The sequence below is a fragment of the Zophobas morio genome, unplaced genomic scaffold (genome assembly GCF_036711695.1).
Source record: "Zophobas morio isolate AGI-343-1 ecotype UQ-CSIRO unplaced genomic scaffold, CSIRO_AGI_Zmor_V1 ptg000012l, whole genome shotgun sequence".
Classification (NCBI taxonomy): domain Eukaryota; kingdom Metazoa; phylum Arthropoda; class Insecta; order Coleoptera; family Tenebrionidae; genus Zophobas; species Zophobas morio.
The window spans coordinates 1,174,463-1,196,722 of NW_026972117.1; the positions used below are offsets into that span (position 1 = coordinate 1,174,463).

A 22,260-nucleotide genomic window follows, 5' to 3' on the forward strand; every position below is an offset into this window, starting at 1 on the left:
GATTTTTCGACTTTTGGATTTTCACTTTTTCGATTTTCGGTTATTCGAATTTTGATTCTTCGATTTTCCGGATTTTCGATTTTTTGACTCTCAATGTTCCGATTTTCGGTTTTTCGGTTTTTCAAATTTTTGATTTTCGATTTCCGTTTTTCGATTTTTTGATTTCCAATTTTCTGAATTTTGAATTTTCGATTCATCCTTGAAGTCTCCAGTTGTCGATTTTCGTATTCGATTTCGGTTTATCAATTTTTCAATTTTTCAATTCTTCAGTTTTTAGAATATCCAATTTTTACTTTCGATTTTTCGTTTGCCAATTTTTCGATTTTCAGTGTTTCGAATTTTTGCTTTCCGATTTTTGATTTTTCGAATGTTCGGTTTACAAATTTTAAACTTCGATTTTTTAATACATATTCAAATTTACAATTTTTTAAGTTTCAAATATTTGATGTTCCGATTTTTCATATTGCATTTTCCAATTTTTCTAATTTTCAATTTTTCGGTTTTTCGATTTCTCGATTTTTACATTTCCCGATTTTTCGACTTTAGGTTATTCGAATTTTTGATTAATCGAATTTTTTCAAAGTTTTCATTCCAACAGTATATAATTAATAAATTTTCAACGCACAAAAATAAAAATAAAACAATCCAAAAAACAAAATGTAAAAATAAAACCTAAAACAGAGGTGAAAAAAAATATTTGGAAAAAATAAAACCGGAAAGGTTGTGAAAATGAGAACACGATGAGACATTTTTCGAGAATTTTAAAGAAATTTATACAGCTAATCAAATATTTCAGAAGAGACAATGATAGAAGTTCTTTTGAATTTGTCAAAAATAAAATAGCAGAGGAATTTGCTCGCCATTTATCGGTTGAGATTAAAAAAGTTTCATAAAAAATCTGAGGACTGAAAATACCAACAATTACACATACAAAATTTTATTGTGAAGGTTTACTTTTATATTGACGTCGATCCTGGCGCTTTCTAATTATAGATTCGTCGAGAATGACTCGCTTGGTACAGTTTTTTACAAACTCTCGTAAACAAGGATCGTTTGAAACATTAAGGGGTCTATTTGGACGTATAAATGTTTCACAAATGTCCCCAAAAGGGTCTTTATTTGATGTTCCCTCAATATTCCGCACACGTTTTTCCGCATTAACATATTGTTACAATTTTTGTTTCCTCGACTGAAACACTAAAGTTTGAGAGCAAACTTACAAAATACCCGATAAGGATGAACGTGTCACCACCTGAAACAATTTCTGGGAAAAACTCCACAATATCTCGAAAGTCGCGTCATTCTCCGTCTCGAACACTCCGTTCTCTGGAAGAACAATGCCACTCAGAGCTCCTGGTTGAAAAACAACTACCAATTTATCTAAAGCATCACATACATACTTACATTTCCGTCAAAGTCTCTTCGAAGTTCGCGAGTCTATTTTCTCTCGTTCCATGCAAACAAGATCGAAATGTGCACCTGCGATTTTCTCACCTAAAAGCATTCACTCAAACTTTTACTCGTACGTATACAACACGGGACCTACTCTTTCGTTTTCTACAAGCTCAGAAACTTCCACAACCCGAAAATTAAATATCTCCGGAAGTGAAAATTCCCTACCGAATCCGTTTTCACAAACAACAAACCAAAGCCAATAACCGCCCCCTGCCCCCAGCGGCGGCCGCCCGGTTCCGTGCATTAGCCCAGCCCGGCTCGGTTATGTAATATTCAGCGTAAGAATGGGAAAATGATTGCCGGCTTGTTATTTGCATGCCGAATATGAATACGTAAATGGAAGTGGCGAAAGAGACGCAGACCGTCGAGGATAACAAGGGCCGACCGGGGAAAGCACCTGCGAACCGCCCCGGAAATTAGGGGCGAGCGGTAACGCGGTTACGGTAATTCCCATCGCGCACATGTTGCATACCAGCTACCGCTCTTAACGGCCGATTAACGAGATCGCTCGCTATTACCGTGAGCTTGTCGGGCGATTCTTTGCTGCAAATCACGTGCGATCGACGGGCGGGGGCGGCGGGATGGGGCGCCTTGTGGAGATAATTCAGGTGGAGCGGTCGAGAGGAGTGAAGTGGTCTTGTGTGCCGGCTGCAGACGCGGTGAATATAAATTTAAACAGGGCGTTTACTGCGCTTCGGTTTACGGTGTCTTTTTTTTGCGATCTTTCTTGTCTCGTATCCTAGAAAACACGAAAGTGGCAAGTCGCCCGGTGGACTTAGGAAGTAATAATTGTATAATTTTATTCTGAGCTCTTGGGTTTGCTTGCGAAATCGCAATTAGCAGCATAATTAATTATTACGTCTGTTTGTGCTTGATGTGCGTCCAATAGAAGGTAATTCCAGAACAAAATCGCATACAGAATTGCAATTAGCTGATGTACTAGCAGCAAGTTTCGTTCTATTCATTGCTACTGCAAGCGACATTAAAATTGTGCCTTTCAGGTCTTTGGTTGCAGTCGAGCGTAAAATTCACTTTGCTTTGAAACCACTTCTAGCGTCCCCGAAAATTGCTAATTAAAAACTCTATTTTGTAGCAAATTCTCTACAATTAAAAACTGAGAACGAAAACCTGCGCCTGCGTCCCATAAACCCTCTCAGTGGCATTTTCTCTAAAATACGATAACAAAGTACTGAATTATTGTACTCTCGCCGCGATAAATGTATTGTATTTGCGAGATTTATAGCCACAAGTGCGCTCCGAATAACTTCCGGATTTAAAATTTTACAACTTCTGCTATCTCGCACTATAACGACGCATTAATGACACATTAAACCCGCCGGAGTGTTCGGATTACAGCGCACTTACTTTACGAGTTTAAGCTTGAAGTATTTGGCCAATCATCGGGTTTATCGAGCCAGTGCTGAGCAATTATGGGGTGGCACACGTGCGCTGCGCGCAACTTGGTGTTTGTCGCGGCGAGGATGCGGCACTATTTTACGGTTTGGACTAAAGGGCTGAAATATTTGAGCTTCGAATATATTTTAACGTTTTATTCCCGGCTCTGTATCGTCATAAATAAATCCACGTCATAAACCGGCCCTGCAGCCGAGAGTCCGTATAAAGCAAGCTGCACTTTATTGCATTTTTATTGCGTCCACGGTGGCTATCATTCTTATGATCCGGGAGTTCTTATCGTTATTCGCGGAAATCAAAACAACGTTTCGGGATATTTCATTCGATGGCGGGGTTTTTGTCGGAGAACGTCGCGAACAAAACTGTCAAGGAATGTATTATTTCTTATTTAATTTTGAGTGTATAATAGTTGTACATAATTTAGCTTGACCGTCAAAGAAAATCGTGAAAAATTGTCTGAAAACCATCACGAAAAAACAAAAAAAAAATAAACAAAGTGAAAACGAAGCTGAAAAATTGGAATATTTTCGTGTTTTTATAAATTTTCTAGTGATGAAATTGATCCGAAAATGAGGCTTAGAAATTAATCACTGCTGAATTTTTTGGTCCAAACATCAAAGTAAATGAACAATATTATAATATCTTTTAATTAATCGATTAGTTGTGCAAGTTTGTGGAAAATTTTTGAAATTTTTATTATCCCGGCGCCTCCACCATTTTTGTATAAAATCAAAGTCTGCAAGATCGATGCGTTACTGTGTTTTTCTTGCCTGAAAATTTCTCAGGATCACAATACTGTACTCACATTCTTTGTATTTCTTCAAATTACAGTAATAGTTCCAGTTTTATTAAAACAGAAAATAGTCCAATTTATCTGGAAATAAGACACTGAAATTTATCATTGTTCAATTTTTTGGTTTAGACGCAAAAGTAAACAAAGGAGAAAATTATTTCATCAGAATTATTAAGATAGTTGTACGAGTTTCTTGAAAACCTTTTTTTTTAATTTTAGTTGGCCCGGCTCCTCCACCATTTTTACAAAAGTCCTCAAAATTGATTCGATAATAGGTTGTTCTGACCTGACATTCTCTCAAGACCACGATACTGGTCCAAATATCAAGGCAAATAAAGAAAATTATAATTTCTTCTGAAATATTTGATTAGCTTGTAAATTTGTTGAAAACTTTTGAAATTAATTTTTTTATTTTAATTATCCCGGCACCTCCACCTGTTTCACATAAAATCAAAGTCTGCAAAAAAATTATTTCGATAGTGTATTATTCTTGCCTAAAATTTTTTCAGGGTCACGATACTGTATTTATTTTATGTTTTTTTTTTTAATCGGTAATATGAAATATTGCAATATTTAGGTAAAAAAAAACTCCACCACCAAATATTTAGAAAATCTTGCTATGAGAACATAAACGTGATATGTTTTTCGAATCAGCTCCTGGAGATCTATGTCCCACAATTTTTTGTTTCCAAAGACTCAATATTTCGAGTTTTAAATCGTATGAAATTTTGGCCTTTTTTGAGCGCCTTCTAAAATTATGTAAAGAGTTTCTTATGTAGATTTCCATATCCAAAAGTTATTAAAAGTTTCATTTTTCCAAAATTGCTAATATGAAATCTGGTCATTTTTAGTATTTTTAAAAAATTTGAATTTCAAACCGAATATTTCGAAAATCTTAGTCCGCGACCACTAACACTAACACCTTATGTTTTTCGATTCAATTCATCGAGATTTCACAAAAGGATTATTTTGTGCATTTCTATCTCTACACGTTATTTTCGAAATCGTTTCTTTCAAAATTCCTACTAGTTTTCCAAAATCGCCAATATGAAATCTAACAGCTTTCAGTATTTTTTAAGGAATATTTCGACAATCTTTATCCGGGACACGAACACATTGTACTTTTAGATTCAATACATTATAGAATTTTTGTGGATTTTGAGGCAACTTATTCAAAAGTTCAATTTTTCAAAATTTCGAAAATTTTGAAGCTTTTCTCGAATAACTTGAAAAATTAATTAAAGAGATTTTTTGTACATTTCTTCCTCTACAAGTTATTTTCGGATTAATTTTTTTGGAAAATTCCTACCAGTTTTCGGAATTCCGAATATGGACTCTGGCAATTTTTAGCATTTTTAAAAAATTTGAATTTCAAACCGAATATTTCGAAATTCTTAGTCCGGGAGCACTAACACTAACACCCTTTGTCTTTCTGTTCAACTCCTCGAAAACATGCTGTTTTTCGATGTAACTCATCGAGATGTACCTGACAAAATTATTTGTGGATTTTAAGACAACTTTTCCAAAAAGCTCAATTTTTCAAAATTTCGATAATTCGACTTTTTCTCGAACAGCTTCGAAAATTAACTAGAGATTGTTTTGTACAATCCTATATCTCCAAGTTATTTTCGAAATCATTTCTTCCAAAATTTCTACCAATTTTCCAAAATAACCTCCTATATGGCCTCCGTAAGCTTTAAGAATTTTTGTAATTTTTATAAGAACTTGAAATGGAAAAGTAATCGTGGGAGTTGAAAGAGGTTACATTTTTGTACACCTTTCATTCGGACTAGACAAAATGAATCTCTGCTACATATTTTATATTTGCTATAACATTTATTTCTTATTTCTGAAGAAAAAAATAAGAGAACGGGTGGGTGGGCGGGGCTAATTTTTTACTTTTTCCTACAGAATCTTTTATAAGCAAGCAATAGCCCCGCCCACCCACCCTCTCTTTATTTCAGTGATTATTCGTGATATTGTTCAGTCATTTACCAAAATCAATCTTATCTTAACAGATACTAGCCCCGCCCACCCACCTTCTCTTTTCTTAGAGGGTAAGTCATTTGCCAAAATCACTCTTTCTTTGCAAATTTTTTAAAATTTTTTACGAAACAATTAAGCAAACTAGATTATAGTTTCTTCTGAAATATTGAATTTGCTCTGTGAATTTCTTGAAAATTTTTAAAATAATTTTTGTTTAATTTTGGTTATCCCGGCGCCTCCAACATTTTCACATAAACCAAAATAGTGATTAGAATCTTCTTAAAATTTTCTCAGGATCACGATACTGCATCTATTTTTTCAATTGTCATACAAATATAAAAAAAAATTGGTGTTTTAATTTATTATTTTTTTTTGTGACGAATTTATAAAAAATTTGCAACACTTTGTGTTTGATTTTTCACACAATTATAAAGAATATCTTGTTTCGGGTGGTTTATTTCAGTGTATGCTCTAGTTTTGATAGAATTTAAAAGAATTTCGTGGTACCATGAAGTCCTGTTTTTGAAGAACTGTGAAAAATTGTTGTTAAGAGTAAGTATGTGAAAAAGTTATCAGCCTTCATCACTACTTAAATCCACAAAATTATCGCTACACCAATTATAACTAATCTCTAATTTCACAAAGACCCTATCACCTGTTTTTTCTCTTTACACCTCTCCCGGCATCTCTCAAAGCCAAACTTGCTAAAAGTTGTAGTTTCCCGACGTTGTTAAACTTTTAACTTCAGTTTACTTTAAACTCCCCAACGCTCGCCAAGCACAATATCGCCTCAAAAAGCCCTCCTTCAGCTAGGCGACGCTAACGAAGATGTCAATGTTTGTGTCGCGAACTTATTCAATTTGTACTCTCTGTAGTGTAAAACGTAGCAAATTTACGGAAGTCGGTGCGAGCGCAAGGTAAGAAGCTGTATAATTAGAAAATCTTCAAAGCACAAAATTTAACGAAGAGCACCCGAGCATTTATTAAAACTACGTAAAAATTGTCCCCACTAGAACTCGTTTTTTAAAAATAGCTAAAGAGGAATTCGCGACACGAGGTTATTAAATCCTGCAGCAACATGACTTTATTTTTATTTTTTTTTTTTGTAAATGTCGTCAATAAGTTTCAGTGTTTTCAGGCGCTATTTTTCCTGGTGCGCTTTTCTCAAGCGGAAATTTCATCCACTCGAAATTTAAATGCGCAAATTGCAGAGAAAAATTGCACCAAGTGAGACTATAATTAAAATGTCCAGGTAATGCGTCTAGACACTTCGAGCTTTCCTTTTTGCCGTCGCTCTTTGTAGTCGCAAACAAAGAATTCGCGACTGTTAAGCTGGAACCCTTTGATCTGCGTAAATTGTATTCGAGGCACTCCATGTGATACGATGTAGCCGGTATTCGATGAAAAATCAATCAGTTTTTAATTGGACGCTCTTTCGGACCTTGGACGTGTTTTCCGCGTTATTGGAAGGACACTCGCAAATTAAAAGCAAACGAAGACGTCGATTCTGCTTTATTAAACTAAGAGGATTTCGCTGCACGCTGTAAATTACCACATTGTCACGATCATAATTCAAGCCTTTGTTTGATGCATAAATAAATCCTTGTAATATGCACACGAGCTGTTGGATGTATCCCTCAGAATTTATTACGACTTGGTAACTTAGTTTCGCCTGCAACTTAACAATATAGTAGAGATTAAATTACAATAGTTGAAACACTTGCATAATTGTATAATTTAATTTGAAACCAACATGAAATGTTACATTAGATAAGAGAACTCTCCGAGGGGTAAACGCTCGATCTTAACAATCCTTGCTCATCACATTAATACAGGGAAATCGGATTTCTACATTTCCGGGCCGGGGCCAATCGGCAGAGGTCGTACGAGGTAATTTCACGTTTTTCAATTGACTAAGTGCTTGTCGGACGAGGGCGGCTTATGGAAAGTAGGAAAACCAGCTTGTCTGACTTAGTTTTTTCATTTTTTGAAACATACGAAATTTTTTATTGCATCTGCATTCTTTTTAAATTAATAAAATAAATAATAAAAAGCTCGTAAATTCCGGCACGGTTTAGTGGCGGAAGCACCCAAAGCTCCCACAATGACCTCCGCGTCAGCGCATAATTAAATATCCGTCGAAGCGACAGAAGCACCAAAAGTGCCCAAGTTGAAAATAGTTCATAAATCCCCTTAAAGGAGATTTATTAGGTGCGAAACCTACTCTAGCTTGTAAAGATTATGAACACGAGGACAAAGACACACCACGATTCGCAGTTGTTCATAGTTCGTAAGCCGATTTACATTCTTAGCTAGTTTTAATACCTGATACCGAGAGAAGTTAGCCCGGAATTGCAAATTCGCCCCCGATAGTCGGAAAAGCAGAAAATCGCTCCCACAACGAAAGCACTTTTTCGCGAAATTTCCTGTCACGCACACCGCTCGAATTACTCGCTCGTAAATAACGCTCTTCAACATCCACCAAATAACTAATTAATTTCGAGAGATTAAATGTGAAGGTAAATATTTTGTTCGGGGCTACGTTTCGATTCGTTCGCGGGAGCGAAAGTCGCAAATTCACGGCGGTTTCGGTTACATTGTTTCAGTTTTTCGTCGTAAAAAGAACACCGGGATTATTTTAACGTTGGCTGTTAGAGCAAACCGCTCTTCAAAGGAAACTAAAATTTTAAACGCTTAAAATCGCGAGGGAGATAATGCGAAATTGCACACTGCAATTTTGTTCCTCCTCCGGCTCGGAATGGACGACGGAATAAATTTTTGCGAGTCGGAGCATGCACATGCTAACAATTGGCAGTAAACAAACGTAGTTGTATTTGTAGTAGAGCGGGATATTCCCCGAGAGCCCCAGGAAAGCCAGAACTGGGAAACGCAGTTAGACATTATGTGTCTGTTATCCGGACATGCAGGATGCTGCAGGGTGGTTTTCTGGAAAGTTACTCCTGATTTAAATAATACTTGTACTGGGATATGGCTGCAGTGTGTGGCAGTTTTCATATGTTGGGTGGAAATTTTAGAGGTGTAGTTGGTTTGAAACGACACTTGTGGCGTATTGTAACGATACGAAGTGGCATTTTCATGGTTGAGGACGAAGATTTTCGATATATTCAATGGGAAATTCAACTTTTTCTTAAATAACAAAAATTACCATATTTCATATTGGCAGTTCTGGAAAAATGGCAGGAATTTTCGAAGAAATGATCACGAAAATACTTTCTGGAAATCGAAATCTCTAAAAAAAATAAATATTATAAGGATGGTATTGAAAATCAATTTTTTTTTTAAATGTCCTAGAAAGTGCCATATTTTAACTGAAAAATATTAGGAATTTCGTCGAAAAAAAATTCTTTAGATAATTCTCCAAAATTTGCACCACTCAAAAAACTGATAGATAGTAACCGAAATATGCGGTTTCAAATTCAAATTTTTTAAATACACTTAAAATTGTCAAATTTTATATTGGCGATTCTGGAAAACTGGTCGAAATTTTGGTAGAATTGAATCAGGAAAATAACTTATAGTGATAGAAATCTACAAAAATCTTTGTGGTTAATTTTCGAACGTATTTGAGAAAAAGTCAATATATTCGAGATTTTGAAAACTTGAGCTTTTAGAAAAATTGCCTCAAAATCGATAAAAAATTTTGAGATATGGACCTCCAGAAGGTAAATCGAAACATAGTGTGTTAGTAGTAGTCGTCTCGAACTAAGTTTTTCGAAATTTTCAGTTTAAATTGATATTTTTTTTAAATACTAAATATTGTCACATTTTATATTTTAAATTTCGGAAAAATGATTGGAATTTAAGAAGAATTGCAGGCGATAATAATTTATGGAGGTGAAGATGCACAAATATCTCTCTGATTAATTTTTGAAGTGAGGAAAAGTAAAAAGTTTCGAAATTTTGAAAAATTCAGATTTTGGAAAAATAGCCTCAAAAGTCATAAAAAAAATCTGTGATATAAATCTTGATGAGTTGAATCGAAAAACATAGTGTGTTGGTAGTCCCGAACTAAAATTTTCGGTTTGAAATCAAATTTTTGAGCAATACAAAAATTGAGAGCTTTCATATTTTAGAATGCGGAAAAATGTTTGGAATATTGGAAGGAACGAAGCCGAAAATAATTTATGGGGGTAGAAATTTACAGAAAAATCTCTCCAATTAACTTTCGAAGTTATTCAAAAAAAAATCAAAAATTACGAAAAAAATTAATTTTTGGAAAGGTTGCTTCAAAATTCACAAAAAATTCTATAACAAAGTCGAAAATCGATGAGTTGAATCGAAAAATATAGCAGAGTGTTGGTCTCTTTTCAAAATATCAGTATGAAATAAAAATTTTTAAACGCTAAAATTTTCCAGATTTCATATTTTAAATTCTACAAAAATAGTAGGGGTAGTAATTTTTGAAGAAATAAAGCCGAAAATAAATCGTGGAAGTAGAAATCTACAAAAAATCCCTTTAATTAATTTTCGAAATTGTTTCAGTAAAGGTAAAAAATTTCAAAAATTTCAAAAATTGATCTTTTGGAAAATTTGCCTCAAAAATCACAAAAAAATCTGTGATATAAATCTCGATGAGTTGAATGGAAAAACATGGCGTGTTGGTAGTCCCGAACTAAGATTTTCGAAATTTTCAGTTTGAAATGAAATTTTTGAAAAATACAAAAATTTGAGAACTTTCACATTTTAGAATCTGGAAAAATTGTTGGAATTTTGGAAGAAATGAAGCCGAAGATAACTAATTGAGGTAGAAATCTACATACAAAATTTCTTAAATTAATTTTCGAAATTATTCGAGAAAAAGTAAAACATTTTCAAATTTAAAAACTGAGCTTTTCGAAAATTGGCTAAAAATTCACAAAAAAAATTCTGCGATATAAATATTGAATAATTGAATCGAAAACCAGCGTGTTGTTAGGCCCAGACTAAGATTTTTGAATTATTTTTTCGAAATTCAATTTTTTTTAGTTCTAAAAATTTACCCATTTCAGATTTTAGAAAGAAGCGGAAAATAACTTATGGGGGTAAAAATTTACAGAAAAATCTCTCAAATTAATTTTCTTAGTCATCCAGGAAAAGTAAAAAATTTCGAAAAAATTGAATTTTTGGAAATATTGCTTCAAAATTCACAAAAAATTCTGTGACAAATCTCGATGACTTCAATCGAAAAACATAGCGTATTCCTCGTCTCGGACTGAGATTTTCGAAATATTCAGTTTGAAATAAAAATTTTTAAATGCTAAAATTTTTAAAATTTCATATTTTAAATTCTACAAAAATAGTAGTAGTTTTGGAAGAAGTGTAAGTAAATGTCTTAAATTAATTTTTGAATTATTCGAGAAAAAATAAAAAATGAAATTTAAAAAAAATTGCTTTTGGAAAAGGTATCTAAAAATTCACAAAAAAAATCTGCGATATAAATTTCGATGAATTGAATCATAAAACAGCGAATTGGTGGGCCCACTCTAAGATTTTCGAAATTTTCGGTTTGAAATCAAATTTTTGAGAAATACAAAAAATCTGGGAGCTTTCATATTTTAGAATCTAGAAAAATGGGTGGAATTTTGGAACAAATAATGCCGAAGATAACTGGCTAATGTAGGTAGAAATCTACATACAAAATTTCTTAAATTAATTGTCGAAATTATTCGAGAAAAAGTAACAAAATTCGAAATTTAAAAAAATGAGCTTCTGCAAAAGTTCCTTAAAAATTCACAAAAAAATTCTGATTTATAAATCTCGATGAGTTGAGTCGAAAAACAGCGTATTGGTGGGCCCAGACTAAGAGTTTCGAAATTTTCGGTTTGAAATAAAATTTTTGACGAATACAAAAATTTGGGAGCTTTCATATTTTAGAATCTGGAAAAATTGGTGGAATTTTATAAGAAATAATGCCGAAGATAGCTGGCTAATATAGGTAGAAATCTACATACAAAATTTCTTAAATTAATTTTTGAAATTATTCGAGCAAAAATAAAGAAAAATCGAAATTTAAAAAAATTAGCCTTTGGAAAAGTTGCCTAAAAATTGGCAAAAAATTCTGCCTTATAAATCTCGATGAGTTGAATCGAAAAACAGCGTATTGGTAGACCCGGAGTAAGATTTTTGAAATATGGTTTCGAAATTCAAAATTTTTAAAAAACTAAAAATTGATACATTTCATATTTTAGAATGCTGAAAAATGTTTCGAATTTTGGAAAACATGAATCCGAAAATAACTTATGGGGGTACAAATTCACAGAAAAATCTCTCAGATTAATTTTCGAAGTTGTTCAAGAAAACTCAAAAATTTAGAAAAAAATTAATTTTTGGAAAGGGAAAATTCTGTGACAAATCCCGATGACTTGAATCAAAAAACAGCGTATTGCTGGTGTTGGACTAAGATTATAGAAATATTCAGTTTGAAATAAAATTATTTAAACGCTAAAGTTTTCCAGATTTCATATTTTAAATTCTACAAAAATAGTAGTTTTGGAAGAAATGAGGGCGAAAATAATTCGTGGAAGTCAGGCGCGGATACAGGATTTCGTTCAGGGGGGGGCAATTTTTGTGCAATTTTACCATCTACCAGAAATTCGTTCTAAACAAAAAAAATTTATAAAATTTTAGCTAGTATACTCTTTTTCACATAACATGGGTGACATTTGGTTCTTTTCATTACACGTATAGTGTACAGTAGAACTTCGATAATCCTAATTAATTGGGAAAAAGGTGTGTTCGGATTAACGATTTGTTTGGATCAGCAATTTTCTCAAAAATCTGAAAGGGAATTGAATAACAACTTCATACACAACTGAAAACAAACTTCAAGAAATAAACCTAAATTTTATTAAACAAAAATTAAAGAATTCTTAAGCAACAGTGGATAATAGATACATTCTAAAAAAATATTACTCCGTGACCATAAACACGCTTTAGATGAATTTTTCAAAAATGAAATTTTCCATTATATATTCGTATTACCTCCATTATGCAAATTTCGACCCATTCTCGATTTTCGAAATTTAACTAAATGTATTTTCTAGTAGATTTTGGACCTCAGAAGTCACTTCTGGCTTCATTTCTTCGATAACTTAAACCATTTTTCCAGAATCGTTGAAATATCGCAATTTTTAAAAATTTCGAAAAATTCGAATTTCGCAGCGAATTTTCCGAAAATATTGCTCCGTTACCATAAACATGGTATATTTTTGGAATCAGCACGTTGGGATATATATCTCTGAATTTTTTCAAAATTTTTAGAAAATTTTTTCGAAATTTAACTAAATACTTTCTCTTGTAGATTTCGGGTCTCCGATAGCTTCATCCGTTTTTCCAGAATTAGTTAATTCAGTGCTTTGAAATATCGCAATTTTTAAAAATTTCAAAATATTCCATACAACATATGCAGAAAGATCTTGCGTCATTTTTGGAAGTAGATGCACGTTTTCAAGTTCAGATCGGATTGCAGAGTTTTTGTTCGGATTAAAGAGGCATCGACTTCAAATAGCCTCTGTTCGGATTACTGGATGTTGAGACAATCATGAATTCGGATTCTAGAGATTGTACTGTATATACAAAATGAAATATGATTTCAAAATTTTGAAACTGGTCAAAATAAAGGACCTCGGTCGTGTGTCAGGGGGGGGCAATTGCACCCATTGCCCCCCCCCCTGGATCCGCGCCTGGTGGAAGTAGAAATCTACAAAAAAAATTCCTTTAATTATTTTTCAAAATTGTTGGAGCAAAGGTAAAAAATTTCGAAAAAATTTATTTTTTTTAAAACGTTAGATTTGAAATTATTTTTTTTAAATACTAAAAATTCCCTCATCTCAAATTTTGGAAAAACGGTGGGAATTTTCGGACTAAAAATTGAATATAACTTTTGAATGTCGAAATCCATAAAAAAAAACTTTTAGTAATTTTAGAAGGCGCTTAAAAAAGGTCAACATTTCATAAATTTCAAAAATCGAAACATTGAGCTTGCATCTTTATGGTCCCAGATCAAGATTTTCTAATATTCGGTATGGGTTTTTTTTTTATCCTAAAAATTGCAGAAAAATTTTTAAAGATTTGAATTAATTTTCGACGCTGCTCAAGAAAAAGTAAAAAATTGCAAAATTTTGAAAAAAATTGCGTTTGAATAAGTTACGTCAGAATTCACAAAAAATTCTAGATGAGCTGAATCGAAAAACAGTGTATTAATGGAACCAAATTTGAGATTTTCGAAATACTTGATTTGGAACTCAATTTTTTTCAAATATCTCTTAAAAATTCTGTAAAAATGCAGAAATGAAATCGAAAATAACTAGTGGAAGTCGAAATCTATTAAAAAAAAGGCAATTTTCAAAAATGCTCAAAAAAAGGTAAAAAATTTCGTATGCTTTAAAAAATGAAAAATTGCTCTTTTAGCTGCTTAAAAATCCATAAAAAATTCTGAGTTATAAGCTGATTGCCAAAACAACGTTTTCGAGATTTTTTTAAGTTCGAATCTGTGCCTTTGTTGTTCCCATTAATAAAACAATTTAATTTTCTCTGTATAGAAGATAAATTATGTCACTAACCATTATTTCGCCCCATTGTTATCTACTTTAACTAACCTGAATAACAACGCAACCTTACGCTGTTTAATATCACCGTATTTAAATTTCCAGCAACATACTAAAACGATTTTCCGACAAATTTTTAAAAATCCGTTATTACTGTTCTCCATAAGCAACTCTTTAATCAAAATTTATTCTACGTTTTGTTTTGTACTTGAATTATAATTTCCTTTGAAAACCCGCCCCTGCCGCCGCCGCCACCGCCCCCAGCGGACGTTTCTCCGAACCGGAATTGGTCGTGTATGTTGACAAGAGAAAGCAGCAATATTCGCCGTTTTTAGCAATTTATTGCGTGTAGTTTATTTTTATTTCCGGCGACAAACTCAACTATCTCAAACTTCCCGGAACTTTTCCTTCGTCGCGAAATTCATACGAAAAGAAAGCCAACAACCTAATCGAATAAAAAAGTCCGGATTTTATACAAACATCGGGTAGGTCTGGGTCAAGCCAGCGCAAACGGCCTTCCTGCAGGACAACGATGACACTAACAGTAAAGTGCAGTTTATCTTATCCCGGTTTCACGAGCTGGAGGCGCTTTTTTACTAGCTTCGAGAAAAACAAAGAGGACACGAAGAAATAATACGATATACTTATTTATTTAAAAAAATTAGTGCAATAATTGTGAGAAAATATAATAATATTAAGAAAATCTCTAGTGGATCGACAATAAGCTCTTACCGTGGAGGCGTCACGGGCCACTTTTAAATTTTACGACCCCCGTAAAATTAAGTCGGCGCCTTAAAAATGAAGCCTCGCCGTCGAAAAACAGGACTTGTGAAATTTAATAGAAACATTTCGGATCCGGTTAATCCGGGTATCTGAGCTGGTGCTGATAACGGAGAGAACAAATTGAGTTCTATATCCAGGAAAGCGCAGCCATAAACTAATGTCCGAGACGTTTATTACATCAGGTTTAATGTTTTAGAGTCTGACGGCTACAAAAAGAAGGGCCGAGTGCAAAATCAGCCATATTCGATTTTATGGCTGCGGACAGAAGACGTCTTTACGAGATTATTAGCCGGAAGTTGTGTCGACGCAAACGTTATTTCATTAGGCGCCGATTTACCTTTCTTGGAGGTCCGGAAACTGTCGTCGCGAGGCACGTACTGGATGTCGTAGACCAGGGTGGTCTTGGGGAGCAGCTCGGGGTCCTTGTTGATCTTGTAGACGGCGTATTTGAACGCCAGCTCCACGCTGCTGTCCTTCTGGTCCTCGGTGAAGATCGCGCCTGGAAATGAGGAAAGCGGTTTTAATACTTAACTTGGCAAAAGATTTTTATGTTGTTTGATTTGCATGTGCTAAAATTGTGCCAACATCTGTGTAAATAGAGATAAAAATTAATCAAACTATAAATCACTAAACATTAACGTCGCCTGGAAACTTGTTTGATCTTCAGGCCAGACCGCGCTCAGACGAGTGTCGACTCTAAAAACGTTCAGAAGAAATTTGGTTGGTTTGGAGTATTATTTCTGCGGGAAATAGTTGTTTGGTCGGATTTTTAAACGAATAGGTAAGTGAACATTTATGGTACATATTTAGAAGATTTTATTTACAAATATATCACATGTTACATGTTTCACTTGATTTTGACATGTAAAATTTAAAAAATAGAAAAATTGAAAAATTCAAAAATTGAAATATCGAAACATCGAAAAACTGGAAAATCGAAAAACCGAAAATCCGAAAAGTAAAAAATTTAAAAACCAAAAAATCGAAAACTTGAAAAATTGAGAAACCGAAACAGACCAAAATCGAAAAATCGAAAAGTTACAAATTGAAAAATTGAAATACTGAGAAATTCAAAGATTAAAAAAAGAAAAAAAAATGGAAAAACTGAGAAACCGAGAAACTGAACAATGGAAATATCGAAACATCCAAATCTGGATGAATCGGGAAATCAAAACATTGGAAAGTAGAAAAATTTTAAAAATTGAAGTAATGAAAAAAACAAAAAAATGGTAAAATCGAAAGATTAAGAAATCGAAACATTTGAAAAATTCAGAAACATGAAAAATTGAAATATCGAAGAACGGAAATGGAAAATCGAGAAATCGAAAAGTCTAAAATTTTAAAAACTGAAAAATTAAAAACTCAAAAAATTGAAAAATCTAAAATTTAAAAATCGAAAAATTGATAAATTAAAGAAAAACTGAAGAATGGAAAAACTGACAAATCCCAAAACTGAAATATCCAAAAATTGAGAATCTAAAAATTGAAAAATTGAAAAATCGAAAAATCAAAAAAGTGAAGTCGAAAAATCGAACCCTTAAAAAAATCAAAACATTGAAAAATCGAAAATCTGAAAAATCGAAAAATGGAATTGAAGAACTGTAAAATCCAAACAGTCGAAAGTCATAAAATTCAAGAGGAGAAAAATTGAAAAAAAGTAAAACTGAAACTTCGGAAAATTGAGAATTCGAGAAATTGGGAATCGAAAAATTGAAAAACTCAGAAATTGTAAAGTCGAAAATTTGAATAATAAATTATTTGAAAAATTCCAAACCTGAACTTCGAAAAATTGCTAAATGAAAAAAAAACTGAAAAATTTCAAAACTGAAATATGTATCCAAAAAGTGAGAAATTAAGAAATTTAAAAATTACTTAAAAATGAAAAAATTGAAAAATCAAAAACCTAAAAATTCGAAAAATTGAAATATTTAAAGATCGTAAAATTGAAGAGTAGAAAAATTAGAAAAACGTAAAATTGAAACATCGAAAAATTGAAAATCGTGAAATTGAAAAATTGAGAAATTCTAAAATCGAAAAATTGAATAACAAATGAACTGAAAAATCCTAGAACTGAAATTTCAAAAAATTGAAAAATGAAAGAAAAAGTGAAAAATCCTAAAACTAAAATATCCAAAAAATAAAAAAATTGAAAAATTCAAAGTAGTGAAGTCGAAAAATCGAAACCTTAAAAAATAAAAAAAATAAAAATCGAAAACCTGAAAAATCGAAAAATTGAAAAATCGAAATATTTAAAGTCGTAAAATTGAAGAAGAAAAAAATTGAAAAAACGTAAAACTGAAACACTGGAAAATGGAGAAATGGAAATATTGAAAATCGAAAAATTTAAAAATTGAAGAATTGTAAAATCGAAACAGTCGAAAGTCAAGAAATGGGAAAATCAAAACATTGATTACTTAAACAATCCAAAAATTGAGAGTTTATGAAAGTCAAAAATCGAAAAATCAAAATGTTTAAAAATCGTTAAATTGAAAAGGAGAAACATTGAAAATTGAGAAATTGTAAAATCCAAAAATTTAAGAATAAATAAATTATCTGAAAAATCCCAAAACGGAAATTAAGAAAAATTGAAAAATGAAAAAAAAAACTGAATGGAAAATCTGAACAATCGTAAAACTGAGTATACTCTGTATACAAAAACTGAGACAAAGAAAAATAGAAAACTGAGAAATCAAAAAGTCAATAACGTGAAGTCGGAAAATCAAAACCTTAAAAAATTGATAAATTGAAAAATCAAAAACCTAAAAATTTGAAAAATTGAAGAATTGAAGAAATCAAAAAGTTCAATAATAAATAAACTTAAAAATCCCGAAACTGAAATATCCAAAAACTGAAAAGTTAAAAAAATTTAAAAATTGAGAAATCGAAAAAACAGAAGAATTAAATATCGAAAAATTGAAGAATTTGAAAACTGAAAAATCGAACAAGTCCAGAAATGGGAACATCAAAGCATTGATTAATTGAAAAATCGAAAAATTGAGAGCTTATAAAAATTAAAAATTGATAAATCAAAATATTTAAAAATCGTAAAATTGAAAAGGAGAAAAATTAAAAAATTGAGAAATTGTAAAATCCAAAAATTGAATAATTGATAAACTGAAAAATCTTTTCCTTCATTCGATTTTTAATTTTTCAATCTTCCGCTTTCCGATTTTACAGGTTTTTCATATTTCGATTTGATTTGCTTTTTTCCAATTTTTCGATCCATTAATTTTTGAATCAAAAAATTGAATAATGGAAGAATTATAAAGCTGAAAAATAAATAAATCTTAAAAAACATAAAAAAACCGAAACATTCGAAAACTTCGAAAATTTTGAAAAAGCTGAATGATTCGAAAAACTAAAAATTCAAAAAATTCAGAGAATCCTAAAAATTCAAGAAAATCAAAAGTATATATCTGTAAAGTTCGAAAATTTAGAAAATCAAAAACCTAACAAATCCAAAAAACCTTAGAAACTGAAAAAATCACAAAAATCCAAACAATCCAAAAAAGCACAAATAAATCCGAGAAATCCGAAAAATTAAGGAAATCTAAATAATAAAAGAAAACAAACCCAAGAAATTCAGGAAATCCAAAAAATCCAAAAAATTTAAAATATCCAAGAAAATCGAAACAAATCCTGAAAATTAAAAAAAAAACAAAATATTAGAAAAATCCAAAAAATGTAAAAAATCCAAATAATCAACAAGAAAAATTAAAAATAAATTTTTAAAATGCAAAAAATTAGGAAAATCCAAATAATAAAAACAAAACAACAAAACAACAAATCCAAGAAATTCAGGAAATCCAAAAATTCTAAAGAATCTAAATTATCCAAGAAAATGCAGACAAATCCAAAAAATTAAAAAAATAAAAAATCCAAAATATTAAAATAAAATCCGAAAAATCCAGAAATCCCTAAAATTCAAAATACCAAAAAAATGGAACAAAACCAGAAAACCCTGGAGACTTAAAACATCCAATGATTTGAAATCCAAAAATTCAAAAAATCCAAACCCAAAAAAATTAAAAAAATAAATTCGAAAGATTAGGAAAATCCAAATAAAAAAATAAATCCAATAAATCCGGGAAATCCAAAAAACGAAAGAATTTAAAATACCCAAAAAAATTCAAACAAATCCTAAAAATTAAAAAAAAAACCGGAAATATCCGAAAAATCGAAAAATTTCAATTTCGAGGATAAAAATTCAACGCGGTTTCTTAAACCACAAATTCAGTACTATGTTACGTTTTAACATTTAAAGTAGTTGTCAAGTAATTTTATTTTATTATACTTAAGATGTCAAAATAAGATTTATGGTTGGACCCTGTTTATTTCGTTGAACATTATTAAAACAATAAGAAATCAACAAATGAACGAATATCATTGAGAGCTCTTAAGCTTGTTGCTATATTGCTAAAAATTTAAATTAGAAAATATAATTAAAGAATTATTTCTTAATTAAACACTTCACTTATTCGTTGTAAAATCCGACCGGTTAGGATGTGTTTCAGATAACGGAATATGGCTTATAGATCAAATCGTTTCTGAACGCTTAAGGTCGTCATTGGCCTGACTGCGCACTGGTCTGCAGATCAAACAAGTTCTCAAGCAACGATAAGAAATGTTGTATGTGCAAGAAGCAAGGGTAAGTTTTTTAGCGGAAAATCTAAACATAGTTTACATAAACGTCAAGTTATAGAGAATATTTGCTCAAAGAAATTGACCCACAATACCAAGAGTAAACAGGTATGATTTTAAAAGCAAAGTAAGATACGTTGCCAAGTGAAGGGTTAACGCCCCACTTCACAATTTAAAGCCTGTAATCTCCGCCCCGTCGATCCAAAATCTGGATGAAACTTATTAATCAAAGTACTATATATCAGAAAATCCCCGCCAGCAATCAATTTTGCCTATTTCCTCTGGAATTTTTCCCCTCGTCTCATCTCTAGCATAAAGCGAAAGTTTAGATACGTAAACTTCCATAAAGCCTCTTGGTTTTGCTTTTAGCGAGAATTAATAAGCGAAAGTAAACTCGGAGCTTAATTCGTGAATTGAAGTTTCAATTTCAGGAATCCCTTGGGTTGACTTCAAAACCTCGAGCTTAACGGTTACGACTTCATTAGGTGCTAAATTAAAGCAACTTTTCAAACTCGAACATATTTTCAAGGTATATATTGAACTTAATTATGGAAATGAAGTGGAAATTATCGCCAGACAGGTTGCCGATAATTCACGAGGATCCCGATTTCTTCGACTGCAGGTGGGCCGCCGACTCTTATTTCGGTAAAATTCGGGCTTCGTAAACCCCGAAACGGACAAAAGCAATCCTGGAGCAATCCTTGCTAACCCCCAGGTGCCGTGTTCCCTGTAATAATGGAGTTCGGGCAACTTTCGCCTCTTATTATTTACATATTTTAAAGAGGAGATTGCGAGATCGAGCTGCTACGACGACGCTCAAAAATAACTAATTTTCTACCTAGTTTCCGGCACTAACAATTCGTGCGTTAATTACGAACCCTTCCCCAGTGCGCCCTTACGACCTCCTTATTAAAATAACAAGAATATTTACTTTAGGGCCCTAATACGGCGAACCGCTCAAATAAATTGCCAGTCTTCGCGGTTACGCCATTACTAGGTCCATAGTTCTGCGGAATTTCCACAACACGAGTAACAACACCTGCCATAATTTTCGGCGTTTAATTTCGAAACCGAAACGGCTAACGCACTCACGGCCAGAATTTATTTCTCGTAATCAAAACACGCTGACTAAATACGGCGATATTTACGTTCGAATTAAGCTCGGGCCATCATCGCTGCGAAGCTCCCGTTATATTCCGGAGCGAGCGAAGCTGCAGCTTCCGGTTAAAAACAAAGATCGAAGCTCGATTCTCTCATGACTGTGTTGTAGCACAATTTATATGTTAACGACGTCGCCGGATTCTGCTGTTTTCGCGTTATTTAAGACGCGACACTGCGCTGGAGACCGATTTGTGCTTGGCTGCTTCAAAAATGCCGGAGTTCGGGGAAAAGTCGCTTGTTTATGGGCTGTCTTAATTAATTAAAGTGCTTATTTTTGCTTTTTCTTAGTTTTGAAGGGAAACACGCTGCCGAGTTACTTAGTTCCATCGTTCGGAATCTAAATAAAACGTATAATGATCAGGGGCGGCGTGTCCTGAGGCAGGCGAGCCAATGCTTCAGCAATGAATTTGCCTTGTTTATTATTTTTATTATTTCTAATCGATACACATTGTGCGCAAAACTGATGTCGTTTAATATGTAGGCTGACCTTAATGCACCCATAACCGGTTGTGCTGAGAAAAGATAAACTTGAGGCTGACCTTTTGAATTTTTCAATAGTTCCATTTTTCGATGTGCAACTTTTCGAGTTTTCGACTTTCGGATTTTTCAATGTTTCGAATTATTCGGTTCTTGATTTGAAATTTTTGGTTTCTACAGTATTTCGACTTGCATTTTTTTTTAATTCCAGTTTTAAATTTTCCAATTAGTCGATTTTTCAACTTTGGCTTTTTCGATGTTGTCAATTTTTCGTTACTTCACCTTTGAAATTTGCAGTTTCTAGACTCCATAGTTCTTATATTTATGAATTTTTCCGTTTTTCAATTCTTCGATTTGGAAGTTTTTAAATTTTCAAATTTCCCGATTTTTAATTTTTTGTTGGTTCAGTTTATTGAGTTGTCAATTTTTGATTTTTCCTTACTAGAATATTTCGATTAGCTATTTTTTGAATTTCCAGTTTTAAATTTTCGAATTTTCCGATTTTTCAATTTTTCGTTATTTTACCTTTGAGATTTCCAATTTCTATGGTACATAATTTTTCTATTTTTGAGTTTTTCGGTTTTTCAATTTTCGATTTGCAATTTTTTGAAATTTCAAATTTACTTGAATTTTTGTCAATTTGTCGTTATTTCACCATTGAAATTGTCAATTTCTAGATTCCACAGTTTCTTTATTTTTCCAGTTTTCAGTTTCTCGATTTTTATTTTTCGTTTCTTCAGTTTTTTGAGTTTCCAGTTTCAATTTTTGAATTTTCAGATTTTTCAATTTTTAATTTTTGAATTTTTCGATTTTTCAATTTCCTGTTATTTCACCTTTGACATTTCCAATTTCTAGGTTCAATAGTTTTTCTATCGTTGAATTTTTCGGTTTTTCAATTTTTCGATTTTCAGTTTTTCATTTCTTCAATTTTTTGAGTTTCGAGATTTGAATGTTCGGATTTTTCGATTTTTCAATATTTCGTTCTTTCACGTTTTAAATTAGCCT

At 32.2% G+C, this 22,260-nt stretch overlaps 1 protein-coding gene across 1 annotated transcript in view; it reads right to left on the reverse strand.

The window, feature by feature from the left end:
• Positions 1–22,260, reverse strand: part of LOC135127541 (glutamate receptor ionotropic, kainate 2) — a 355,107-nt gene that overhangs the window by 110,569 nt on the left and 222,278 nt on the right. Inside the window, exon 3 of the mRNA XM_064053980.1 lies at positions 15,314–15,475. Within this exon, the coding sequence (XP_063910050.1) occupies positions 15,314–15,475 (162 nt within the window). The remainder of the gene's footprint in view (positions 1–15,313; positions 15,476–22,260) is intronic.